The following is a 27,892-nucleotide window of genomic DNA, read 5'->3' as shown; positions in this document are numbered from 1 at the left end:
TCGACGCAAAGGGAAAATTAAAAAAAAAAAAAAAAAAAGGAACCAAAACGGGAGCCAGCGGGAAATTGAAAAGGAGCCAAAAGAAGACTTTTTTTTTTTTTTTCTCACTCTTTCTCCTTTTTTTATTCAATATACGTTTCCCCCCTACAAATTGTTAATATAAAAGCACCAGTTGTAACGAAGTACATCAGCGTTTTTAAGCCGGATTACCTTGTTACGAAGTTGCTGTGATTATTTTAGGCACCCATAAGGTAATATGAAAAAAATTGAAAAGACAAAATTGGTATTTTTACAAAAAAAAAAAAAAAAAAAAAAAATGGACCCCATTCTTGTGTGGGTCCCCTAAGTAAAGTTTGGTTCATATTTTTAAAGAGGTTGTTGTTGCAATTTGTTTTAAATGATAAAAGGAAAAAAGGTTATGTATTTAGAAATTCATTCACTGAAATGCTAGCCTAAACAAAAAGTTTGATCCTACCTTTATGCTCCTACCATTTTTATCCTGCCTCTGTGTTAATCTGCTAATCTGTATACTCTCCAGTATTTTTCGACGGCGAGACAAACTGTGGGCCTCCAGCATTGCTAATAAAACGGGCGTACACTTTAGCAAGTGAGAAAGTACGAAAGTGTGAGCGGTACAAACTTGCTAAAGTGTATGCCTGTGTGTATGAGTACATATATATATATATATATATATGTATCATCCCCCCATAATGTACATACCAATGTAGGTTACAGCACGTATCAGCCATACGACCAAGCAAACTCCCTCGCCAGCCACGGTCCCAATCGTCTCTAGACAACTGTGCCTCAGCCACAGTATAACATATGTCCCATAACGATTATTGACAATTGTACGGGAAGGAGAAAAAAAAAATAAAAAGAGAGGCGAATATTTTGGCTACTCTTTAGTAACAACTCCAAGGATTTGACCGTTAACGCGAAGGAGCTTTACTTCTGTCTGCTTGTGCATATTTGCGAGGCACTTCCCTTTCCTGAAGCTGCTATGGAGAAAGAAAGAAAAAAAAAAGAAAATAAAATAAAAGAATTAAGGGGCATCTACTAAAATGATTAGGAATTATTTTTTTTAAATATCCTGACGTAGAATAGTAGCACCTTTTTTTTTTTTTTTTTTTTTTTTTTTCTTTGTTTATCCACGCATAGAAAAAGGGGGAAGGCTCATTGGTTGACAAGGGGAGTCCACTGTATACACATTCGCTTATGCGTGTCCAGAGGATCTTCACACAAGGGCACATCGGGTGTGCTGAGTTTTGAGCTGTTATACCGTTTGGGTACACCCCAAATTAACCAAAACGAGCACAAGAATAGCACTACCTGAGTGGGACCGCGCCAGTCGTACACCTATACCTGTACCTACTTGAGTTCTACGTCCTTGGAAGGGTTCTCCTTTTTTGAAGCAGTCAAGGTGTAGAGAATAAGTGGGGGCATTTCAAAGGGGAAAAAAAAGGCTCACAAAACGGATTACCAAAACTTAGTTGAAGAAAACACCACACACAGTTGCACACGTAGAAGCGGAACAGAGAAGGGGATTCAAACCTTCAGTCACCGCTATACCATAGACCTGTTCTTGCTTTAAATATATGTATACTGGGGTGGGAAAATAAAATCTGATAATTTCACAATAGGCGAGATAAAGTAGGACATCAATTTCCTGTTAGGTGCACTTGCTCTCCATAACACAGCGTATGGTACAAATGAGCAGCTAACGAAGCAAAGAAAATTGTGAGGAAAAAAAAAGGAAAAAAAAAAAAAAAAAAAAAAAAGATACATGCTAAAAAGATTATCTATTGTACTGAGGAGGAAGTTCTTCCTTGTGTCTTCCGTGCACGACTGTCCAATCGATTAAACGGTACACTCCGAATGAAGGAGTCACCCCACTAAGGCATACATACCCGGTAAACACGTGGGTCAGAAACCCATATGCACGAAGAAGGAGTGTATATTCGACTCTATCCATTCATACTGCTCATTATCAGCAGATTACATGTGGTTACCCAAAGTAATATTCTGTTCCACCAAAATAAAAAATTTCTTTCCTCGATGTTGTGCAAAGCTATTCTCCCCTGTTTAGTCAGAGCGTTGGTTTATACTGAGTTGCACAATTCCCCTGCATATATATGCACGTGCAGATTCTTCCATTAGACGTACGAAAACGGACAATGGAGAACAACGACAGTAATCACACCAGTTACTACCAAAGTGTAACATCGAAGAGCAACACCATTAACATTTTTTATGAAGACATAAAGCAGAAGAAAAATGAAAAGCTAAAATCTCATGAGTGGAAAAATGAGAAACATATAAGTGAAAAAAGGTCGAAAAAAGGATACCATTCGAATCTTGCTTTTTTTCACCATAAAAGGAAAAATCTTGGTGAAAAAGAAAATAGGCAGTTTATAGAAAATGATAAGATTGGTAACAGCTACCCCCAACGGGACTTAAAAAAAAAAAGTAACAATCCGCAACAGAGTGGAAAAGGTAATGCTAATGTGGATAAGTCGAAGGAGAGCTTGCTCATAGGTGCATCTGCGGGGGGCACTAACACAGACGGGAAGAACAAATTAGGGCAGCATGTGAGAAGCTCTAATGGAAATAGTGGGCCCTCTAAACAGGCACACCAGGGTGCTTATGGCAAAGGTGACAGTCGAACCCTCCACGAGAGCAATCATAACAGTAACCACTTAGGCAACCACGGGGAGGGAGTGAGACTGACCAAAGAACTGCTGGATGATCTGAATAAGAGAAACAATATTCTCGGTGAGGATAGCGAAGAAGAGGGGGACCATGACAACCAGAATTTCCTGATCTACGTGAAGAAAAGGATTGAGCAGAAGAAGGAGGAGGAAAGGAGGGAGAAAAGGGCGGAGAGGAGCAGAAGGTTAGGAAGGAAGACCGGCGGGAGGATACGCAGGAGAGTGAGCAGGAAGATAACAGACGGCCAGACAGATGGCCATTGGGGGGAAGGCTACGTTGGGGAACCCGAGAGCATCCCTCCCGGGCATCCCAAAAGTGCAAACCATATAAAAAACCCCAGTGATGGCACCTACGTGAACGAAATTATCGGGCAATACGACACAGAAGAGAATCCAAACGAGTATCTGGAAAATCCTCCGAATGCATCTGGTTACGGAGTATCGCCCCCAAGTGGCGACTACAATGATGATACCAAGGGGACAAGTAACGGGAACGGAGAGAATTACAACCGGCTAGAAACATACAAAACTATCGAAGATAGTAGCTCCCTGTTTAGTGATGAATCAACCAAGGCATACGTCAATAGGAAGAATCATGTTGAATTTAATATGTGTGAAAATCCTTGTGACATTTGGTACGGGTTGAGAAAGAGGAATGGTAAACGAATTTTCATTAGCAGTTTGGGTGTGAATGGTAAAAATAATAAAAACAAAGGAAGGAATAGCCGGAGCGGTAATGCGAAGAATGGTACTAGTAGGGGTGGTCACGTTTGGAGTGCCAAGGGGCGAAGCGACCTAATGAGGAGCTCCAAGAGGAGTGGGAATGTTGTTGGCGTCGTTAGCAGCGGCACTCTCAATCTGACTGGCATTGTTAATGGAAAGAATACGAATAATAAGAAGGACAAATCCAAGAATGTAGAAAGATACTACATAAGCAAGAAGAAAGCAAGCAACGGTACTTTGGCCAAGCTGAGTCGAGAGAAACCCAAGAGAAAAAAGAGCCCCAAGAGCAACATCAGATATGTTAAGTACAGCGCTGAGTGGAGCTCCAGTTACTGCTCCAACGTAATAAATAGCAATGATGGAAACCTCTCTGACAACACCATTGCGACAATGCATATCGATGGAAATTGCAAATATAATGAAGACAGCAACGAGTACAGAAGTGGCAAAGGTAATAATAAGCACACGTATAACAACTCCGCTACTTATAGCGGGAATAGTAAGAAAGGGCATAGGAAAAATGGGAAAAGTAATATTTTACTGTTCAATAAAATAGAGGGGGGAAATAATTTTATCATTTCTCGTAATGATCATCATCAGCTAGCCAAAAAGTCTTCAAAAAAAAAAAGTAAAAAAAATATTATGACCTGGTCAGGTAGAAATAATAATTATGAAAAAAAACACAGAGTGCATTTTGCGCCGGCGAAGAGTGGTAACAAAAACATTTATTACGATAACCAGGTTACCAAAATTAGGATTAAGGTGGGTGGATCCCTGGGGCATTTGAGTGATGGTATTGATAAAGCTGCAGCTAATACAAGACCTGTGACTGCTGTTATCAGTCCTTCCGATGCTGTCGCCAGTACTGGTCATGGACTCGACCGGAATGATCACAGCGACGGAGCTAATAACAAGGAAGACGAAGAAGTGGGCCGAAGAAGTCACACGCCAATCGGGGGAAAAAACTGTAGCATGGATATTAGTGCCGATAACTGTGAGGGTGGTGACAGTTTTCCCCGGGAGGACAACGCATACGTAGATGACCCAATGAAGGGAGATAGTAACCATTTAAAAACTCACTCTCATTCGGTACATAGCGGACTGATTAAGAGGAAAGAAAATATCTCTAATGATACGAACGTAACACCAGATAATAAATATAAAACATTAAATGGAAGTATCCCTTCCATAGCCTGTTATGCCTCCATGCGACAAGACTATAACGAAAATATTACACCTAGTTGTGAAAAAAATTACATCAAGTCATCCTGTGCGAATAACGGAGGTGAATATCGCGCTGAGGTAAAACCCAGTGTTGACAATGTGTGCAGTGCAAGTCAACATAAGGGAGTTGGGTTGCAAGGATCACATCAGAGCTGTAAAAATGGAACGAAAAGAATGAATACACATAAGAAGCACAAAATAAATAACCATAGCAACCACACTTACAATGTTGTAAGTTCGACATGCAACCCGTCAGTGAGCAACAAAGAGTATGAGGGAAACTACATGTCTTATGCGTTGGCCCCTGATGGTGGCGCCCTGTCAACGACTCGCATTGAAACAGGTGAGTACTATGGAAGGAACAAGGGAAAGGATTATGTCGGCGCATCCAACTTTTATCACCAGCATGGTGGAAAGAACGGGGGGTCCAATTATCACACCCATGGGAACATCCACAAACCATTTGACATCATCAAGGAGGAGACATTTATCGTGACGGAGAGTAGAGAAAAAATAATTTCCCCGGACATTACCTACACGGGTGAGCAAAACCGGAAATACAAAAATTACTACTACAACAATGCCAAGTTTGACTTGTCTTATGAAATTGAAGATGACGTGAGGAAGCGGAAGAAAAAAAAGTGGAGCGCCAACAACAGCGGCAACAATGGAAACGGAAACTGCGGTCATGGTGGCGCCCCCTTTGGTAACAAATCTTTTAAGAGCGCCAGAGAGAGGGTACAGTCTTTACTAGCCAAGCGTAGGGGCGTGGACTTCTGAGCTAATACACGAGGGAAGAGATAAAGTGGGGAATTTTTCCCATCGCATTTCTGATGTTGCAGTGCTTTCAGTTTGCCCCACTCTTTTCAGTTTTTTTCATTTTTTTCATTATTTTCATTTTTTTCATTTTTTCCATTTTTTCCATTTTTTCCATTTTTTCCATTTTTTCCATTTTTTCCATTTTTTCCATTTTTCCATTTTTTCCATTTTTCCATTTTTTTTATTTTTTTGCGAAGGATGACCCAGCAAGTGTGTATCCATGGGAGGAAATTTGGCCTCCCCCCGGAGCACAAGTGTTGGAACTCCCCGCGCCGGCCAGCAGGTTCCTCGGCTCCCCTTCCCGTGTCTTTCACCTGCTCGTTCTGGGAACCCATTTGTATAACAACACATTTATAGCCATTTATATAACCATTTATATAACCATTCGTATATTTTTCTTTGTGACCATTTTGCTTCCTCTTTCTTTTGCCCCCCGCAACTGCCCACACGTGCATGCGTCCAAGGGGAGAAAACCTCACTGGGGAAAGAACATACCGCTTTAAGCCTTTTAAAAAAAAAAAAAAAAAACTCAATTGGGCTGAGACCACAAATGAGAAATATTTTTACGCACCAATACTTGCATGTGTCTGCAAAAAAAATGAATGTGAAAAGTGAAGAGTGAAAAGAGCGAAGAATGCTTCCCCCTTTTTTACTGCATGCGAAGTTAGGAAATAATGCCTGGGTACACATATGTTCCCGAGTGTGCGGGTGGGGGGGGGAAAGGCAGTCGTGAAAAAGACAGTCGCGAGAGTAAAAACCGCGTGAAAGACAACCGCGTGAAAGACAACCGCGTCAACGACAACAGCAAATATGCTATGGCATGCATTTAAAATTGCCCCCATGATGAAAAAACGTGGAAAATATGTTAAAAAAACGCTTTATCTCTTCACAGCTGTAAAGGGGTATTTTATTTATTTTTTTAGTTCTTTTTTGCCCTTCTTTTTGCTGTTTTTTTTTTTTTTTTTTTTTTTATCGCGTTGTCGCCATGCCGCTCTTTGGCAGAGATTAGTTCTGTCTTCCCTTTCGCGGAAAGGAACGAAAACTGCGTCCGTGCAAAACCAAAATTTTAAAATGCGCCAAACGCTTTCGTAGACTTGCGCAAACGATTGGCACACCACTCATTTGTGTACATCTCACTTGCACAACTATATTCCTATTTTTTTTTTTTTTTTTTTCTTTTTTAACTTGGGTAAATTGCTATTTGACACAATTGGCGTGTTGCGCAACTTTTATTTTATTTTTATTTTTTATTTTTTTTTTGTACGCGCCTCTTTATAGAGGGGGTGTCTGTCCAGACGCGATGCGCGTGGCGTAGGATAAGCCATCCGCGGTTTGGAGAACTCCACATGCGCCATGTGCAACGGAGACCCGTCGTCGCCTTTGCAGCGTTACAGAGTAGCGTATTCAGTGCCACCATAACGCGCCTGTATTTTGTAGCCCATTTTCACCGCTTCTTTTGCCGATGGGGCGCGGGCGCAAGTTGAAAAAGGCGGCACAGCCGCTATCAAAGAACACGCTTCGGGCGCTACACATAATTATGGCTATCGGTTTCATCAGTGCAGTACCGCAAATCCTAACCACGGTGATGACAACCTGGAGAGAAGCAGAACCCATCGAGTACAAGTACATGTTTAGAGGCAGCGAACACTCCCTCTATGTGGACTATACTTACTACGGGTTGTACAAAGTGATTTATGATGACAAGCATGTGGAAACATGGACTCAGCGAGTACAAAATATGCGAAGCAAAGGAAGTGAAGGAATTCAAGTCGGGCGAAGCAGTGAGGCCGCTGGAAGTTTATCCCTGTGGACATCAGCATGTCAGGAAGCTTGTCGAGATGCTATTATCAGACGCATAGAAGCCTATGAAAGGGTTTCATTCATTTCGTTAATTTTGCTGTGTGGAATTGTTCTCTCCTGTACACTTATCATTCTATGTATTGGATGGAATATACTTTTCTCGAAGAGTATTCTTATTTCGATGGCTTGCTTTATGTTGTCATTTATAATAAACGGAGGTATAGGCACCTACTGGTATTACGAGACAGACCTTTCTTGGAACCTAGTTACGAAGGCTCAACAATATCCTTTTCCCAAATGCTCCTACTGTTTCTATATTTTTATGATTACCACAGGGGTGTACGCCTTATGTTTTTTTTTTCTCCTTATGTTGGACTTGTACAATAAGAACTCACAAAAGAAATCGCACTTGGATCAAATGGCTCTACAAAACAGGAACGCCATGAACGCCAAGAATTTGTACCAACCGCTATTCGATGGACAAGCCAATATGATGATGTCGAGAAGTGCCAGTTATACGAATCTTATGCCTTTCGGGAAAGGCTCCGAGATGGGTTTTGGTCCCATGGGCACCGGATTGATGGGTGCAGGACCCCCTGTTCCAAACTTTTTACAATTTAATAAAACTAATTTAAACCAATATGGAGGAGTAAATCATAATGGTTTCCCTGGATTCAGAAATATGCCTCCTGGTATGGGTATGCCGATGCCCCCTGGGATGGCACCAGGGATGATCCCGGGGATGAATTCTTCCATGCAAAATAATTTAAATCCCAACTTTTTCCCGCAAATGCCAAAGCAGTACTCCTACTCTGGCTCCCCATCATTCCAACAGAACCTCCCCAACTACAATATGTTTCAAGGCCAGAACACGCCAAACGTGTCCTCAGGCATGTTTTCTCCGCGCCAGTATTCCGGCGTAGATTACGATAATATAAACAACCCTTTCAGTGTGAACAAGCCCTTTAAGTTCTGACCCCCTCTGGCGGATCGTTTGGCATACCATTTGGCATACCATTTGGCATACCATTTGGCATATACCGTTTGGCATACCGTTTGGAAGACCCATTCGAGGAGGTAAGATCCCACGCGGGGGGAACTACCAAATGGGCACTGCACCCTTTCTGCCATTGTGACATTCGCGCAGACTTCCCACATGGGGGGAGCATGAACATATACACATGCATGGATATTGTATGCCAGCCTACGAAACTATCCCGTGTGGCACACACTACATGATGTTTTTTTTTTTTTTTTTCATTTTTTTTTTTTTTTTTGGGGGGGGTTTTCCTGTGTTCCAATAATTCGACTACATAAAGAAGGGAAAGGATATAAAAAAAAAAAAAAAGAATAATTTGTAAAAAGAAAATGGGGAAGAATCAGCTGCTCCTTGGGTGGAGGGAATGAAGTGTTAAATGCTTCTTCCTTCTTGGAGTACCCAGAGAATACCATTCGCTATTTTTTTTCTTTTTTTTTTTTTAAATCTTTTCCTCAAATGTTTGGAGAAAGGGGCATAACTGGACGGACGGGATGAACACGCTCTACAATGAGGGCGTACCGATTATGTCATGTGGGCTGATAAAAACCTTTAAAAAAAATTATCGGTCATTCTTTTTTTTTTTTTTTTTTTTTTTTTCTGTTCTTGCGCCAAAAGTGGAAAAGGCGATTCCCCTCACCATTTACGCAATATCATATGGGTATGCGCCTTGGGTGTAGGGGCGGGGAGAATTTTATTTAAAAATTGGGAAAGAGGTCAACTTGTTCATCTGGGTAGGTGCCTACTACTTCACATGCGCGCATATATATACTATCGCATATTTGTGAAATTTTTTTTTTTTTCTTGGGGGAAGGCACAAACAAGGAAAGATTTTTCTCAGTGGTTCCATTGTTGAACCCTCAAGCGCGCCTATTACCAAGAGGTTCTTTTTTTTTTTTTTTTTTTTTTTTTTTTTCTCTCACTCCCTCTGTCAGTGCCATTTTATTTTATTCGTCCTAGGGGATTTATAATAAAGGGCGCCCTGATAGGGGGAGAAGCCGAACGGGTAGGAGGAACAAAACCTATGTCCCCATGTAGGTTTCCCCCAAACGCAGAACATATTTATAGCTAAGGGGAAAACAAAAACAGTGGTAGGAATTCCACAAATGGGCAATCACCCAAACGGCGATGGAGTGCCTCAGCAAAATCAACCTCATACAGAAGGTGAATGCAGAGCTTTACAAGAGTCTAGGAGTGGAGGATGATAACTTAGCGGAATATTTAATCTACTTGTGTAAAAAAGCCAAATCGTTGGAAGAGTTTTGTAAAGAAGTTTTTGAAAATGGAGGAGAAATTGAGCAGTCTGTTCTTAAGTACCTGTACGATATTATTAAGATCCCTGATGGAGAGTCTGGGGGAAAGGCATCAGGGGGAAAGGAAAACAGGACAGATGATACTGAGGAGGAAGAAGAGGATGGAGTGGACAAGGAGAAAAGGCTGGAGATGAAAATGATTGAGAAGAAAAACGAAAAGATGAAAAGGTTCCACTGCTTGACCATCAAGAATGATGAGCAGTTGACGAGGTTGTCCGAGGGGAGCGGCCTGGAGGGGGGTAGCGACACTGCCACAGGGGGGGGGCGCTCTCGGAAGAGGAGTCACCACCGGGATGGGCACAGCAATGGTGATAGGGACGACAGTCAGGATGGAAGTCATATCCATGGCAAGGACCGGCACGATCGTAGGTCCCGCTATGAAGATAAGTCTCGTCATGAAGATAGATCTCATCGTGAGGATAGGTTGCGCCATCGAGACGGGCATCGCCATCGAGAGGAGCATCACCGTCGAGATAGAAGTCACAGTCGGGAAGGGGACCACAAAAGAAGGCGGCGAGAAGGGGCAGAATCATTTGCGCTGCGTGTGAACAACATTTTTAGTGGAAAGGTTAGCAAAATCATGGATTTCGGTATGTTCGTGTCATTCAGGACCGAGCCGGGGGGGTACAAAGAGGGCCTCGTTCACTGCACAGATATATTACCAAACAGAAAGCGAGTTGTAAACATGAGTGAAAAATTTCAAAAGGGAATGAAGGTCAAGGTAAAGGTTAAGGCAATCTTTGGAGAAAAAATAAATTTAAATATGTCAGAAGTCGATCAGAAAACGGGAAAGGATCTCGTCAGTGATTATGAAGAGGATAGTCACAGAGGAGAAAATTCATACGGAAAAGAAGGACAAAAAAATGTTATGTCCATATTTGACGACCTGCATGAAGATTACAAAGAACTAAAGAAGCATAACTCTGATGTGTTCAAAGAAGATGTGAAGGATACGATGAAATACGAGAGCGTGATAAAGATGCAGAGTGATTACGCCAAGTGGGAAATACAACAACTGATTAAAGGTGGTATTATGTACGATGAAGAAATAAAAAAGGAATATAAAAATTTAAGAAATGATGAGAAAATTGAAGACGAAGAAGAAATAATTGAAATTGAAGTGAATGAAAAGGAACCATCCTTTTTGAAAGGACAAACGACTAAGGCAGGGGCGAAGTTGTCACCTATACAAGTTATTGTTAATGCAGAAGGGTCTCTAGCAAGAGCTATAACTACCACCTGTGCTTTAGCGAAGGAAAGGAAGGAACAAAAACAAAATGAACAGAACGCCATTTATGATAGCATCCCTAAGGATATTAGTAGACCATGGGAAGATCCAAAACCTGAGTTAGGAGAAAGAACTATAGCAGAGGCATTGAAAAATATAGGGAAAAATTATGACCTCCCAGAATGGAGAAAAAATTACTTACATAATAATATATCCATCGGGGTTAAAAATCCTATGCCTGTAAATGAACAGAGAGAAAAACTACCAATTTATCATTTGAAAAAAGATTTAATGAAAGCCATCGCTAAGAATAATGTGCTAATAGTTATTGGAGAAACGGGAAGTGGCAAGACAACACAAATTCCGCAGTATTTACATGAAGCGAATTATACAGATAAGGGCATTGTTGGATGTACTCAGCCCAGAAGAGTTGCTGCAATGTCTATTGCCAAACGTGTGAGCGAAGAGTTTGGATGCATTTTGGGTCAGGAGGTTGGTTATTCCATTCGTTTTGATGACTGCACTTCGAACGATACCATTATAAAATACCTTACAGATGGTATGCTCCTGCGTGAGACCCTCAGCGATACCATGCTCTCCAAGTACTCCTTCATCATTGTAAGTGTCACAGAGCAAATTGTGAGAGAATCTCATTTTCCGAGGGGACCGCGATTTGCGAGACAACTGTGGCTATCCCATTTATAATAACACTATGTAAACAAAATTCAAAAAATTACGAAATTTCTCTCCCCCATGTCTAACTCTTCTTTTCTCCTGTAGCTTGATGAAGCCCATGAGCGGACCATTTCAACTGATATCCTTTTCTGCCTTTTGAAGGTAATCGACGATTTATTTATTTTTATTCCTCTTCGTTATCCTTCCCCCCAAATCTGAGTGGCCATAAAAATATTCCTTCACAGCCATTACGGCAGAAGGAAGCCACACTGCGCGTTCAGCCTGCTAATGACAACGTTTCATAAAAACTAAAAAAATGTTGACAGGTATAAGGCTTACAAAAATTATGAAAAAAAAAAAATATATATATATATATCCCCCGTTCTACAAAATATTTAAAGTAGTTATTTAAATTATTTGCAGAATTGACGGGGGAACATTTTAATTGAATAAGGAATTTATACGCCAGTTGGAGAGGGGGGGGAAGGGGGGAGTGGAGGTGATTTTCTGAAGAATTCCTACCATTTGTGGAGTCTGTGAAAAACGAGATATTCATACCATGTGTACATGTATGTAGGTACATTTTTTTTTTTTATGTGTACACTGATACCGATTGATTGCTTGAAGATTTTTTCCTCTTTTGTTTTTTTTTCCCTTGCATAGGATGTTGTGAAGAGAAGACCCGACTTCAAACTGATAGTGACATCTGCCACTCTGGATGCGGAGAAATTTTCCACCTACTTTTTCAATTCACCCATTTTTACCATTCCGGGGAAGATTTTTCCAGTGGAGGTACGAGCCGTGCATATGATTATGTGTACTATGTATTTGGCTGCTTACCTGTTCATGTGAGTTTTTCTTACCCATGGATATATGCACTTACTTTTTTCTATGCCCACTTTTACACTCCTCTCAGATTCTGCACTCAAAGGAACCCGAAAGCGATTACGTGGAGGCATGTCTGATCACCGTACTGAATATCCACCTGAACGAGCACCCGGGGGATATCCTGGTTTTCTTAACCGGACAGGATGAAATAAACACCGCTTGTGAAATATTACATGAGCGAATGAAAAAGCTGGAAAGTATGTCACCCCCCCCGTTGATAATTTTACCGATTTATTCATCACTGCCATCAGAAATGCAAAGTGTTATATTCGACCCTGCCCCACAGGGGTGTAGAAAATGTGTTTTGGCTACGAATATAGCAGAAGCTAGCTTAACTATAGACGGAATATTCTTCGTAATCGATCCAGGATTTTGTAAAATTAGGAAATATGATTCTAAGAGGGATATGGATTCCTTAGTGGTTGCTCCTATATCAAAAGCGAATGCCAAACAGAGAGCAGGTCGAGCAGGGAGAACAGGCCCCGGAAAATGTTACCGCCTCTACACGGAAGACGCATATAAAAACGAAATGGCAGAAACAAGCATTCCAGAAATACAGAGAATAAATCTCGGAAGTACAGTATTATTATTAAAGGCACTAGGAGTGAATGATTTCCTTCACTTTGACTTTATGGATTCGCCATCAGTAGATACACTTATCCATTCCTTGGAAAATCTATATTATTTAGGAGCTTTAGATGATAACGGATACTTAACCAAGTTGGGAAAAAAAATGTCTAACTTTCCTATGGAGCCAACTTTATCAAAAATATTATTAACGTCGATAAACTTTAATTGTGCAGATGATGTGGTTACCATCGTGAGTATGCTGAGTGTACAGAATATTTTTTATAGACCTCAAAATAAGGCCCTTCTAGCAGATAAAAAGAAAAATAAATTTATCATGCCACAGGGAGATTTAATTACCTATCTTAATATATATAACAGATGGAGAGAAAATAACTACTCCAATTATTGGTGTCATGAAAACTTTATCCATTCAAGGGCTTTGAGAAGATCTCAAGATGTACGGAAGCAAATTCTCTCTATATTTGAGAGGTATAATTATGAAGTAGAAAAAAACAAAAGCAGAAATGATTCCGCCAAGTATGTAAGTATTTGCAAAAGCATCTGCTCTGGGTACTTTAGCCATGTTTGTAAAAGGGATGCTCAACAAGGGTATACTACTCTTTTAACAAACCAACAAGTTTTTATCCACCCTTCTTCCACTCTCTTTAACAAGAACCCACTCTTCGTTGTTTACCATGAGTTGGTTCTCACAAACAAGGAGTACATTCGAGACTGTACCATTATCCAACCCCAGTGGCTGATTCAGTTGGCACCCAATTTGTTCATCCCTGCGGATGAAAAGAAAATCTCCAAAATTAAGCTCCGCGAAAAAATCGAACCGCTGCATAATTATTATGAGGAGCCCAATGCATGGCGTCTCTCCAGACGCAAAGGCTAGCGCGATACCCATCCGGTTGGGAATTTTTTTTTTTTTTTTTTTTTTTCTGTCCTTTTTTTTTGTCCCTACGATGTTCACACATCGTTTGTCTCCCTTTTTTTTTTTTTTCTCTCTCTTTTTTTTTTTTTTTTGCAACTACAGGCCTGATCGATCCCCTGCCCTTTCATCTTTGAATGAAAAACTCACCAAACATTTTTAAACAGACAGGGTCTGTCCGCCTTATGGATTCACCACCCTGCGGGGTAAATATCTTTTCAACCACTTGAAGGTTATCAAAATGATGCTTGAAAGAAAAGCAGCTCAAATTGCACACCTTTTGCGTGACAAAAGTGCTATGGTGTCGCCTCCTCTCTAGGGGGATCACTAAAAAAAAAAATAATAAATGAAAAAGCAAACGCCAGGGGAATAGAGATATTATATCCCACCTGTTGTTTCACTTAATAGTTGGGCCGCAAGTCCCTTATGGATTCGGGTAATTCGCCCACCACCTGCAGCGCGTAAAATCCAGGGGCATATTTGCTCAGGTCATTGTACTGAGCCATCCAAGACTTGGTCGGGGTCGTTATCGCCATGAACCCATTGAAATTTTCGGTCGTGCAGTCGTGGATACGGTGTCGATCTCCAGCCATCTGCAGGAACTTGCAGTTGCTACAACCGTTCTGGTAGAACTGAGAATGGGGTAAACAAGTGATCATGTAGGAAAAGAATGGAGATGACATAGCGGTGAAGATGTGACATGGCTATATAACGCATCTCTTCCTGACCTTGCATTAGGTCGATTTCTAGCGCAGGTGCTCACCTCCGCTTCCGTCCTCAGCAAACGACAGGACAAGCACGCGCGCATTTTTAAAGCCTTCTCCTCCTGCATGTTATTCCTGGACTTCTTCGGCGACTCCCTGCATAGATGATAAAGATAAACGAAGAAAAACGTTAAAAGCTGTTCGCAGACTAATGTTGAGTGTGCGCCTTCTTTGAAATCTTCCTCTCGGGTGTAAATAAACGTGGTCTCTGGGGTGACCATCTAATTAGGGTTGTGCATCCCATCATCGCTGCACGCATAGACGCTCCCCTCCTCATATGCTTGCTGGGCGCTTTTCTTTACTTGTGCTCCGAGAAGGATTCATCGATTTTCTCCTTATCCGACTTTTTACGCCCTAAATGTGAAAGTAGAAAAATGGACATTTCACAATTTGCCTCTATACCGTGCGCATGGGCCAGTTGGCATTACATGGACAAAGAATTGCCATCCGGACGACATGCCCAGATTTTGTTGAAGCTAAACCTTTGGGGGTTGCCATCTTTAACTTCTGTTCCCGTTCCTATTGTGGATAAAATGCAGGATGATGAAGGAGAAAAAAAAAAAAAAAAAAAATTAAAAAAAAAATTATACTCTTTTATATCATATGTCCTGGAAGCATTTTCTTCATGTCGGTATTTTCCTCATACATCAATTGAGGGTAACAATCCCTATTTTATTTTCTCCCTGCACGCTGCTCGATTTTCCATTCAAATGCAATTTAAAAGGAAAAAAAAAAAATCCACTCAGGGGGGGGGATACGAATATCACATTTTATCTTCACTTTTCTATACCTACACGATGTAGGAAAAAAAAAAAAAAAAAAAATATAAAATATATATATATATATATATATATATATATATACCTATATGTTGCATGGGTCCTTGCTTTGCGACAGATCGGGTGAAATTCCTCCCCCGAATGGTGCTCTTTCTCCTTTTGTTTTCTGTGATTAGTAAGGTGGCTTATATACAATGGGCAAAGGGTAAAGAGTAAAGGGACACGCGGGCATAAAATTAAGAGTACCTTTTCCGCTTCATCGAAAAGGAATTTTTTGGTGATATTCACGTAACAGAGAAGTTGCCCACAACATAGAAAAAAAAAAAAAAAAAAAAAAAATGGAAAATGTACTCCCAATTTGGTTTGCGTAGAAAATCTCGTCATGTGAGTCGTGTAGGCGAAATGTTATCGCAGCTTTGAAAGTACGCGTTCGGACAGGATGGGGGAATCTCTTCAAATGGAGGGAAAGTACATAGAGAGGATGTCCTAATGGGGAGGGTGGCTCTCCTAAAACGGTGGTCGGGGTCACGGTCACTTTTCGTGTTTTTTACGTAAGCAAACCTTATTGCCATTTTGCCGACTTTTTTCTTCCCCCCTGGAAGGGGAAATACCAAAGGATCACACATTGCAGTGACTGCCAACCGGCGGTATAGAAACTCCACACACAGACACCAGTGACATACCTCATCACATATCTCTGACAATCCTCCATAAGGGAAAAGTACAAAATAGTAGATTTGTGCACGCCGGTGGTTAGTCACCGTTTGGACAGTGTAACACAAATGGGGGAAATAAAAAAGAACTCAATTCCGCTGTTAATTGAGGAGCCACACCCTCCTCATTCATTGCGCCTTCCCCAACTTTCACGTTGTGCACACCACACAATTGAAAAATGAGTTCCCATTTTAAGTTCAAGTTCATGTTGTGCTTTAAAAAAAAAAAAAAAAAAAAAAAAAAAAAAAGAACTACCCTATTTATCCATTCCAGGAAACGAATGGATGGCTAGCTCTCCCACTCAAAAATCGGCGTAACATCGCTGCACGGTTAAATTCTCGCGCGCTTGCCGGAAGGCTCGTTCCCGCACTGCACCTCCCTGCGGAAGTCCGAATTGTACTGCATCAGCAACCTCTGCAAGTGCATTTCGCGCGACACAATTGTCTGGTTGTAGTACAACTTTCCAAATAGCAATTTCTTGCTTGTGCACCCCTGTAGGGACTTCCTAATGTCGGAGATATACTTGCCAATGGATTGCTCTCCGCCGTGCTTCCCTCCCTTCCCGTCCTCTTCCGCCTCATCATCCGAAACGTTTTCGCACTTTTCTGTGTAGTTCAGCAAGGCAGACACATTGGGGGGTTTCAGAATTTTAAGAAAAGAGCAGAAGGTGTTTACGGCGATGATGAACTTAAGGTAGTATTCCTGCAGTATATGCGTGCAGAGAGGTGGGGTCGACGCCGATGTTCCTGATGATGGTATAGCCGATGATGTTGTTGCGGATGATGGTGTTACCCCCTCCGCGGTGCCATCCACCTTGACGTTCACGAAGAGGATGAACAGGTTGTACAGGTCAACCGTCTTGTTGCAGCGCTCATAAATCCTGTACACGTTAATCAAGTCTTCCAGGGAAGAAATGTTGTCGTAGTAGGGGTTTAGGTAGACCTTGCCGTCGTCAACTATGTTAGTGCTCATGTCAGGGTTAGTGGTATTCTCCGGGAAGGAGCAACACGAACAGATGAGGCTCCCCGTCTTGTAGGGATTCGTGTAACATAGGGTTTGCAGAAGCTCCGTCTTTATATCCCTAGTCATAAGATCTGTAAACTCCTTATCCGGCTTGTGCATAACCATTTCGTATGCCAAAGGGTGACAAAACAATGGAGGTAGGAGAAGCATATTGACATATTCGTGTAAAAACAAATTTATCGAGTTTGAAATATCTTCTACATTCACTTTCCTCTCTGTTTCATCTTTCAATCCTCTCTTCAAACTACTGTTCTGAATGGTCAGATATCTCTTGTACGCCTTTTTCTTCTCAGGAAGGATTTTCTGCCCGTGTCCCATCAGGGGGGAGTACTCCTCCCGGTGAACTTCATCACCGGCAGCCGAACTAGCTGTGTTTCCGCTTCGACTCTTGACCCCCTGTTGACTCAAGAGAGTTCGCACCATTTCTATCAAATCGTCTAGCTTAAATAACAAGGAGTAGTACACAGAAAAGGAAAAGGAATACCGACTGGACCAACACCTCGCGAAATCATCATTCGTAAAGAGGTGTTTCTCCTTTTCATTCTCTTTCTCCTTAAGCAAAAATAAGTAATCCTCCAAATTGTATACAAGGGCATATACACTAGTGTAGTAATTCTTAAACTCCTTAAGCATGGATAACAACACCTCCTGATTCTTAAAACAGTATGGAGTGACTATATCGATTAAAAAGCTTATACATTTCTTTACGTCATTTTCCACTACTTTATATATTTCCTCTATGTAGAGGATGCTCTTATTATCTGTCCACTTTGCTTTTTCAAAATTCAAAAAAAGTCTTCTGAAATAATCTACTCGTTTTATGGAATTACTGTATTCATTTTTACACTTAATAATGGTGTTGATGAGGTTGATGGCTATGTTGAAGGCGTATTTCCTCTCTATCATCTGAAGGATCGCTCTAGGCAAGGCCATCTCGCACAGGTACTTGTTAATCTCCAGCACACTCTCCATGTCGTGAAGATTGCCCACACTCTTCTCCTCTGTACTGTCTAGCAGAGCGTCTATTTCGCTCTTCAAACTGCCCTTCAAACTGCTCTTCAAATTATCATTTTCGTATGAGTAGACCAAATCCTTGAAAGGGTGGTCGAACCACCAGTTTATTGTGCTCGCCTTGAACTGCCACGCGAGCAAGCTTCTGTCTAAGATTTTTTTCTTCCTTTTCCCCATCGGAGCAGCATTAGGATCGCTTTCATCCGCCCAAGAAAATTCTGATTCCTCCAAACTGTTGTCATTTTCCCACTTTATTTTCTTTTCACTTTCGTGTTGATGCCCACTCGAGCGATCCCCATCTGACACGGAGACTGTAGCCTCCCTAGCGACAGCACCTTCACCCCCCGGTTGTGTGCATCCCACATAAATGTCACCCTTCACACTCTTCCTCTTCTGATTTCCCTGAGAAACACTACTCCGATTAGCCTTCCTCTTCAAAGTGAAGCTATCCAACTCGGTGTCAGAATTGGTAGGAGTGTGTACTATGGAATCCTTCCCATGCAGGGTGAAATAATTCTTCACCAGGATGGAAGAGTACTTGCGCTTCAGGAAGGACAAATGGGCATAGTAAATGTTAGCCGAGTAGCAGAGGCAGATAATCTTCCTGTGGAGGGCCCTCATGTCAAATTTAGAATAATCGGTAAATGATTTCTGATTAGATCTGACAAAGGTGTACGGAGAGTACTCGGTCACGGGTTCACCCTCCGAGGCGTCCACCAAGGGGTAACCCAAGTAGTACTCCATCGGGAGGGACAAGAAGGAAAACAAATTGTTATCGTAAAACTCCTTCGTCAAGATGTATAGAATGTGAACCAAGTGGCTAATCGACTGATTGTTCTTATGCAAAAGAAGCTTCACCGCATGCATGGTACGAAAGTTGATGATAAATGGCAAGGTATCTCCGAAAAGGAGATCATCACACACCCTCTCGCAAATTACTTTATTATTCAAAATGTCGATGGTCTTAATGCGCAGCTTACTCTGTGTATCTGGAGTTGTGATTCTGCTAAAGAAGAAGGAAGGTGTCGACACCCCCAGAATAACACTAAGGCACAACTTATTTTCTATACGTAAATTTATTAAAACATTCAATATACCATTCAGTACGTTTATGTTAAAATACTCGCAGTCATGGATAAGAATAATCACTCGAACTTTTTTTCTTCCATCTTCGAAGTACCCATTTTGTTCACTATATAATGTAACCTCTGCATGCGCTTGAAAAAAATATTCCTTTTCGTCATTCATTTGGCTGTATATATCAGACATCTCCATCGACAGATTAATATTATTCTGACCACTACTTGCAACTTCTTTTTTTATATCAATTTCGCTCATCTGTCGGTACAACTCTATCAGCTTGTCTAGGCTCACCATGTTTTTACTCACCATATTTTTACTCATCATGTTTTTACCTACCATGTGTTTATCTACCATGCTTTTACCTACCATGCTTTTACCCACATTGTAATAATTGGAGCGTTCCTCTCCATTGGGAATAAATGGACAGGATGATATATCCCTTTTCTTCCCATTTAGAGGAGTAACCTCTGCATCGTTACTGTTCATCCTTCTTGGACTCACACGAACATCACCAGGGTATTTATCCCCTCCATTAGATCCCCTCTTCCTTTTGTACTTAGCCAAAAACTCCCTTGTCTTGTACTCCCTGTAGAGCTGACTGTATATATTGTAAATAGCTGCATTCACATTATTTGATGTACTGGAATTGAGAGAACACAAGTACACATCATTTTCATCATACGACTCGGATTCGTTCTGAGTAAACTCGTCGAAACTTCCATTTAGACGCCTTTTCTTTTCTCTACTTTTTCCTTCTACCTCCTCCTTGTTAGTACTCACCCAAGAGTGATTCACTCCCTTTTGTGCCTCATTCTGCTCCTCCAAATAGGGTGCTTTCTCTCCTCCGTTACTCAGATTCGATACGCCCCATTTTTCGTCTACTCCCTTGAGAGACTTCAAAATATTCAAACCAGTGTGAGGAATGCCTGCAGTGGCGGAAAGGGAAGAATGGATGCTTTCCCCATTAACGTTTCCTCTGTGAATATCTGCTTCCCCACGTCTACCCGCCTTGTTGTAATTCCATTTTTTCAACTCGTACGACAGAGCATCGATGATTATCTCGTGGTCCGCTACATTCGTCCCAGCCGTCATCAAAATGAGGGGCAAATACTCATGGTTAGAAACTGAGTAGGAGTATATTTCCTCGAATACATTACTCAAATTTTTGGAAATCTGAATGTCTATTTCTTTTTGAATCTTATCAATAATACATGACCATGTAAGACGAAAAGCTTTGTTCCTCAATAGGAAGCTATTTATTTCGCTCTCCTTCAGCAGGTTAATGTCATTCTTCCCGGATTGATCATCCTTCCTACTTTTGTAATTTCCTAATAGGGGTAATACCACTGGGTTGTACTTATTAAATATATTTCTTCTCCTATCATTGAGGGTATTCTTTGTCTTTTTTTTGTTGTTGCCTTCCAAGTATTCTTTGCTGGCTGCCTTCAGGATAAACCCTCTTCCCTTGTACACCTTGTTCCTCCGTTCATTATTCATTTTACGCCTCCAGTGCTCAATTTGGTGGATGGGAAATTTGTGTCCATCACCAGTGCTCACTATCGTTTCTACACGCACACGCGAACAATGCTAATCTGAAACAATTGGTGATACCCTTATCGAAGTGGCCACACCAAATTCTCCTTCGCAAGCATCAGAATAAGCGAAGGTGTGTCCACACGAATACCACTAACGTGTGTTTAGCAACCCCACGTGTAATTGTATACATGTAAATATCCCGCTTATAAATGCATATGCTCTGCGCTTATCATTCAAAATTGCAATTGGAAGAATTTACGAGCATCGGAAGAGGACTATTTGCCCAAAGACGCGCACACACATACACACACATATAGCACAGGACAGCTCCTGTGAGAATGTACAAAAAAAAAAATTAGCAAAATAAACAGTGTGTTTTTTTTTTTTCACACTGAGACGCGATTTTAAAAAATTTGACACACTCGCACGCAAGATTGCAAAAAAAAAAGGAAAAAAAAAAAACTTCCTTGATGTCTCGGACTATAGCAAGGGATTCACTTTTTTACGTTCCTATGTATTGCACTCAAATTGTTTTATTTCAAAAAGGAATCTGTCATAAAATAGTAAAGTAGAATAAAGCCGTAAAATGTCTCTCCTTTTGTGTTGTTTATTATTATTTTTATTTTTGCTATTTTTTTTTTTTTCTTTTCTTATTTATATTTTTAAAAGACACAAACTTTTACGACATGCATTCACGAATTTATGTGCTTTAATTCGTTATTTTGTTTATTTTTTTTTATTATTATTTTTATTTTGTTTTTCTCTTTTTTGTATGTTTCGTTTTTCTCTTTTTTGTATTTTTCGTTTTTCTCTTTTTTTCTCGGCTTTACTTCACCTCACTGCAAGTGCAAGTACAATACGACGGTGCGAGTAATGTAGGAACCCGCTACATGCAAAATAGGCCTATGCAAAAACAAGGACAAAATTTAAAATTACATATATATTAATAACAAAAAAGGGGGTAAAAATTGGAGCGGTTAAAAAAAAAAAAAAAAAAGGATACGTAGGCACACAGTTACATATGAGCAATCCCTTTGCCTTTTTAAGGTGCTTGGTCAAAGGAGCATCTATGCCTCGAACGTGTCAAGCGAGGAGCCTGCTCACGGAAACTCGCAAATGCGTCGTACAAACTCAGGAATTCGTCCAAGCGGACAGGGTTCTAAGAGAACATGAAAAAATTCCCTTAAAAAGGAAAAAACTAAAAACGGGAAACACGCACAAAAACAAGTAGTAACAAATGGCAACAAATAACAAACGCGGGGTCTACAAACGGAAGTGTGGACGAAAACAAAAATGTTCAAACGAGCGTGCCGCAAGAAATGCAGGCGCAAACAAACGAGTACTGAAACAAACGTGCGGACGGAAAAAACTATAAATAAACGCAGACAAACATGGACAAACACGGACAAACATAGACGAACACAGACAAACACAGACAAACGCAGACGAACACAGACAAACACAGACAAACGCAGACAAACACAGACAAACACAGACAAACGCAGACAAACACAGACAAACGCAGACAAAAAAAGACAAACTAGGACAAACTAGGACAAACAAAAAGTAGTACTCTCAAAAAAGCCTAGGAAGACTCACTTCAAAAGTAAAGAACAAATACTTAAACAAATACACACAAAAAAAATTAAAATAAACAAAAAAAAAAAAAACAAACATATGACAAAAAGCGAAAATACATTAACATGTAAGGTAAAAAAAAAAAAATTTTTAAAAGTTAGCACAAAAAAAAAAAAAAAAAAAAACCTTAATGTGTAAGGTAAGAAAAAAACCCAAAAAACAAAAAAAAAACAAAAAAAAAAATTAAAAAAGCTAGGAAAAACAAAAGAATACAAAACATAAAATAAACAAACGCATAGTCATCATAAATGAAAAATGTTTATTCAAACTATAGTACAAATAAAAAAAAGGGAAAACAAATACAATACAAATATAAATTCTTTAAAGACAGAACAAAATTTCACACAAAAAATAAAAATATTACAAAAAATATATATATATATATATATACAAACGTATATTTCTTGCGTTTATTTATGTGTACAAATGCACTTTTGTAAAAAAAAACGAAAATGATTGCAGGTTTCCATATATTTTAGGTCAACAAATCGAAAAAAGCAGAAAAAAAAAGGCAAAAAAGGTAAAAAAGGGCAAAAGAGGCAAAAAAATAGAACAAAACAGAACAGAACAAATACGCACCGATAAAAATGCGTATTTTAAATTTGGCAAGTTGTCCAATCGTTTTCGCGATTGGAGGGGGAGGTTTTCATTATTTTTTTTTCTTTTTTTTTGCAATTAGCATATATAGCACTTAATAAACCTCCCTTGTAAAATACAAATGAATATACCAGATGATGCCCTTTCGAATTTGTCCTTCCCTAGCCACCTTCCCTCATTAACACCCGTTCTGCTTTACACCTCTTAATTTCAACTGCCAACATTTTGACGCCTTCACTGATTAGCTCCTTTATTGCACTTTACAAAAAAAAAAAAAAGGCAATGGGAAGCACGCCGTAAAAACAGTGCCCTTAGGTCTGGGCGGACATTTCTGGGGAAATATTCGCCGGATTGAAAAGGGCACCCAATAAATATGTATACAAAAAAAAAGGTTGCGTATTTATAACTACTGCACCAAGCACGGAGTAAGGTGCTTACATACATAATGCACATGTATATACACACATATATTACGACTTGCACACGGATATGCTAAATTGCACTCCCTGAAAAGTGGGACCTGCCTCACAGAGCGAGGGCTCCCACATTTTCCCCCCTTCGAAGCCAATTTGAAATGAAAACGAGAATTACTTTTAACATTTTTTGGACAAAAAAGAGGGGAAACTTCCCCTTTCAAACGCTCATATGGTATACTCATAGAAATTTACAAAGAGTTTCCGTTAGCACATACAATTATTAGCGTTTTTGTCATGTTAACCATGTTAGGTGTATTCTTTAAAGAGAAGTAATGAGGCAATTCCGAGCCGGCCCGCGGAGATGTACACCTAGTCGTATGCACACACATATATGTATTACATATTTACGCACTAGTAAGCCTTAACGTTTCCTCATACCCAATAGCACATTTTCACACACAAGTAAAAAAAGGTTTTGCTCAGAAAATACCAAACGTTACAAAGCTGCTATTTCCTGAAATTGCATTCTATTTTATCGCTTATTACATGGGTTATCATTCTCGATTATTCAAGAGTATTAAGGCAAATTGAAAGACATAATTTTTTTTGCAACAAATGTTTCCATATTCAGCAGGAGCATACTTAAAATTCTCTTGCTGAGTATATGTTTCCATTTGGCAAATCGCCCAAAGGCATAAAAAAATATTTTCAAAAAGGTTAAATCGGAAATAATGGAAATGAATGAAAAAATGTCCAAACAATGAGCTCGTCAGTAGCTCTTCTTTAATTTGCCCTATACTTGGGGCTTAACCTTTTCAACTCATTTGTTGAAGGGTTACACATATCCTTGCGGAGTGTAAAAGGTGAAAGAGGAAAATTAGGAGTGGGGTGAATTGGGGCTGAATAAAAAGGCGGGCGCTGGAATGACGCCACACGGTGGCAAGCAGTCCATGTTATTAGCTTTAAAATGTATATCAACTTTGGCAATTTGTCCAATTTTTTCCTTAAAAAAGAAAAAAGGTTTGCAACTCCATTCGCCACAAAAATGTATTTTTTTACACAAACGTATGGAAGAATCACCGCCAGTGTGATATAATGCCACACACATATATTTCTCGAACTCAGGGCCATTTTGTCGCGTTCGCGAAGTGGTCTTCTTCCTCTACTTTGCACGCACATTTCTAGGGAGAAGCCTTCGTTAGGGTGGTTGAAAGAAGCGACTCATAGGGAGACCTTACAAAATTGTCGCTTAGAATAGCTGCACAAAATGGCCGCATACCGTCACCGCATAATAGGGGATACTACGTGTATAGGCCAAAATATTACGTGCGCATTTGTATGTCCCCATTTTGGGAATTTTTTTTTTTTCTTTTGGCTAGCCAATATGTTCAGGTAAAAAGGAAAACACATGAACAAAAAAAAAAAAAAAAAAAAAAAAAAAAAAAAAAAAAAAATACATATATGCAAAGCTAAATTAAGCAGTGAGAAAAAATTTTCTAAACTTGTATTAAGTGGGGAGGCGGTGAAAACTTCTCGACGGTGTTATACACAAGTGAACCGAACTGCTGATCGCGGAGGAAATTCCCAAAAAAAGGGTTGCTCTTTGACATTTTAAATGGCTCACTCATTGTGGCACAGCCGCACAGCAGGCAGGTTCACGCTGGTATACCCCTGCTACTAATAATACACAGAAAGGAACCACACGCGCCATGTCGTACCTCCCCCCATCCTCCTGTGAACAGATAAGAAATTGGTCCCATGAGGGGGGGTTCCGTTACATATGATACTCCTGATGAACGGGGGAGCCCTCGCTCAACCATCGCGGCGTGAAAGGTGTATTTTTACATTATCCGTTCTGCGTAATTGTGGAGTAGGTACACACCAGCAGGCGCAGAGAAAAACTTCGCTGCGACTGGCACAGGTTGTTGTAGGGGGTGGGGATAGGTAGAAAACCGATGAGTGGATGCTTCGTCAGGGTAGTGCTCGTCGCTTCACCTCCCCCCTCCATCCTTTGTAGAAGAACGTCAAGATGGGTTTGCTCCGCCCCAGGGAAAGAGTAATTGTGAACGCCATCCGGCGGGAGAGTCGAATAAAGTACAAGGCAAAGCGCATGCACAAGCGCTTTCGGTCGTGGGCGCAACAGAGAGTGAGGGAGTACTGGATGCCCATGAATGTATGCCTAACAAGTCAAGCCAACTTGATGGACGGACAGTACATATCGGCGTGTGTACAGAAAGCAGCAACGTTAAGGAAGCATGACTACGAATTGTGGAAAGGATACACAGAGAGAATCTTAACAATACGTGAAACATTAACACCACAGCAAATTGGCTATATATTTTATGGAATGGGAAAAAGTCGATTTCTGAACCCCCCTTTTTACGAACAAATGTTAACATGTGTGCAAAAAAAGTTAAGCGCTTTTTACAGCCATCCGTTAATGTGTATTGCATGGTCATTAAACAGACTTTTAATCAGAGAAGAAGAATTTCTCAACCATTTTTGCAAAGCAGTTGTGGATAAGTTTGAAGACATACGAGTAAAAGATTTAATAAAAATAAACAACGCAATTGCAAAGTTAGGCATTGAAAATAAAAATTATAAAAAATTTATAAATAGCCATATGGTTAAAAAACTCGAAACAATTTTTGCCCAGGATTTTCGTAATGTAATTAATGATGTTACATTGGTTAACCTTTACGATGATGAAGTTAAAAAATATATTTTAATCCGATTTAGCAATATGTTTATATGTGCCAGACCGCAACATTACAAAAGTGCCTACAAGTCGGCCATAGCCGTGAGGGTATTATTCCCCCACGTGTGGAGTGCTCTTTCCAATAAGGTAAAAAGTTTTTATGTTCGACTTAGTATGAGAAGGATCCCAGAGAGTACAAGAAAGCCATCCGAATTTCAATGGGAAGTTTCTAACTGTCTAGCCAAATTAGGTGTTAGCCATAGGAACACATTTCTCTGGGGATGTTATTATATAGACATTGGAGAGATGAATGAAAAACGAAATTGTTGGTTCGTTGATGGGCCTTCTTGCTTTTATACCTCCACAAATCAGTACATTGAAAGTGTAAAACTCCAACATAGGATTCTTTACGACTTGGGATGGAACATCAGGAGAATTTTCTGGATCGATTGGTTACAGCTTGGTGATGACTGGGATGAGAAAGTGCAGTATGTAAAGGCCCAGAGGGAGAAGGACCCCCTGGGGCAAACCCTAACCCACATGACACCCATCCCGGCGGATGAAATTAAAAATAAGCTGAATCAACTCAAGGCGTATAAAATTCGGAAGGAACAACAGAAAGTGGACAGCCAGGAGAGGATACATCTCACGCTGTGATGCAGCGCCACTTGCACATCGGCCACAAGACGGGAGTTCCTTCCCCATCGGTCTACTCCCCCCACATAAACAGACTCGCTGACATTGAGATGAACACATAACTATTTTGGCGAATGGAAAATTGTCCTTCCCCCCACACACAGCAACCATTCCTCAACTTTGTGTTTTTTTTTTTTTTTTTTTTTTTTTTTTTTTTAATGACGAAGAAGTTCCGTGAGGTTACTTGGCTCACATGGGAATGTCATCGAGGTAGTTCCCCCTTTTGGGGGTGGTCTCTCTATTGCTTTCTTCACACCATTAAGGGAGTTTTTAAATGGACGGATATTAGAGCATCCCCCTAGAGGTCCGTAATGAACGTCGTGCGTAGGGAAACCCCAATTTTTTTGTAATTAAAAATTTACTGTAATTAAAAGGGACAATTTTAACGGGCGCTGTGTCGCGAAGGAGGAAATTTTTTGTAAAAATGGAAAAAAAAAAAAAAAAAAAAAAAAAGCAGTCCACATAACTCGACAAAAGTGACAACAACAGTACAATTATCTACTTCGCATAAGGAGTTGGAAAATTCGTTCTTTTTTTTTTTTTTCTTTTTCCCCATACAATTAAGACACGTTTAGGGATCAAAAAATTTTATGTCCGCCTGGAAGTTCAATGAGCGAGATTTATTTACTGTGTGGAGGGTTGTTGTACATGCAATTTTCTCAGAGGAGAAAAAAATGCGCTGCAGGCGATGGACAACGGTGGGGGCGCAGCGCAAAAAATGCAGTTGCAAGTAGCGCCTTGGACGGAAACAATGAAATGGCTCCCTGGCACATCTCGCGTAAAACATAAACAGGATGATGTGTTATACACATATATATTCATACAAAAATTGTGCCATTTTGCGCAATAATCATGTTGTAACTGGACCCAGCTGCTACACCCACATCAATGGGCATGGAACATTGTAAATGGTTTCTCTTTCCCCAAGTGAATCACAAAAAAAGCGGAAAAAAAAAAAAAAAAAAAAAAAAAAAAACATGACAGTTACGTGAGTGTCCATTTTTTTCTCCCTTCCA

The 27,892-nt window shown here is 40.3% G+C and overlaps 6 protein-coding genes across 6 annotated transcripts; 4 read left to right on the top strand and 2 right to left on the bottom strand.

Moving 5' to 3' along the window:
* Positions 1 to 2,135: 2,135 nt before the first annotated feature.
* PKNH_0615000 (conserved Plasmodium protein, unknown function) lies at positions 2,136 to 5,438 on the top strand (the record flags this gene model as incomplete). Its single annotated transcript, XM_002261785.1, has 1 exon — positions 2,136 to 5,438. One exon carries the CDS (start codon positions 2,136 to 2,138, stop codon positions 5,436 to 5,438), a length of 3,303 nt encoding a protein of 1,100 aa, XP_002261821.1.
* Positions 5,439 to 6,939: 1,501 nt separating this feature from the next.
* Positions 6,940 to 8,253, top strand: PKNH_0614900 (uncharacterized protein; the record flags this gene model as incomplete). The annotated part of the gene is made up of 1 exon (XM_002261784.1): positions 6,940 to 8,253. The coding sequence occupies one exon, from the start codon at positions 6,940 to 6,942 to the stop codon at positions 8,251 to 8,253; it is 1,314 nt and encodes a 437-aa protein (XP_002261820.1).
* Positions 8,254 to 9,441: 1,188 nt separating this feature from the next.
* Positions 9,442 to 13,885, top strand: PKNH_0614800 (pre-mRNA-splicing factor ATP-dependent RNA helicase PRP22, putative; the record flags this gene model as incomplete). Its single annotated transcript, XM_002261783.1, has 4 exons — positions 9,442 to 11,472; positions 11,635 to 11,691; positions 12,193 to 12,321; positions 12,446 to 13,885. The coding sequence occupies 4 exons, from the start codon at positions 9,442 to 9,444 to the stop codon at positions 13,883 to 13,885; spliced, it is 3,657 nt and encodes a 1,218-aa protein (XP_002261819.1).
* Positions 13,886 to 14,322: 437 nt separating this feature from the next.
* Positions 14,323 to 15,183, bottom strand: PKNH_0614700 (transcription elongation factor SPT4, putative; the record flags this gene model as incomplete). Its single annotated transcript, XM_002261782.1, has 4 exons — positions 14,323 to 14,553; positions 14,685 to 14,781; positions 14,988 to 15,039; positions 15,168 to 15,183. 4 exons carry the CDS (start codon positions 15,181 to 15,183, stop codon positions 14,323 to 14,325), a joined length of 396 nt encoding a protein of 131 aa, XP_002261818.1.
* A 1,325-nt stretch (positions 15,184 to 16,508) lies between these two features.
* Positions 16,509 to 20,792, bottom strand: PKNH_0614600 (conserved Plasmodium protein, unknown function; the record flags this gene model as incomplete). The annotated part of the gene is made up of 1 exon (XM_002261781.1): positions 16,509 to 20,792. One exon carries the CDS (start codon positions 20,790 to 20,792, stop codon positions 16,509 to 16,511), a length of 4,284 nt encoding a protein of 1,427 aa, XP_002261817.1.
* Positions 20,793 to 25,511: 4,719 nt separating this feature from the next.
* On the top strand, positions 25,512 to 26,837 carry PKNH_0614500 (heptatricopeptide repeat and RAP domain-containing protein, putative; the record flags this gene model as incomplete). The annotated part of the gene is made up of 1 exon (XM_002261780.1): positions 25,512 to 26,837. The coding sequence occupies one exon, from the start codon at positions 25,512 to 25,514 to the stop codon at positions 26,835 to 26,837; it is 1,326 nt and encodes a 441-aa protein (XP_002261816.1).
* Between the last annotated feature and the right edge of the window lie 1,055 nt (positions 26,838 to 27,892).

This window comes from Plasmodium knowlesi (assembly GCF_000006355.2).
Source record: "Plasmodium knowlesi strain H genome assembly, chromosome: 6".
NCBI lineage: Eukaryota > Apicomplexa > Aconoidasida > Haemosporida > Plasmodiidae > Plasmodium > Plasmodium knowlesi.
This window is presented reverse-complemented; position numbering and strand designations above follow the sequence as displayed.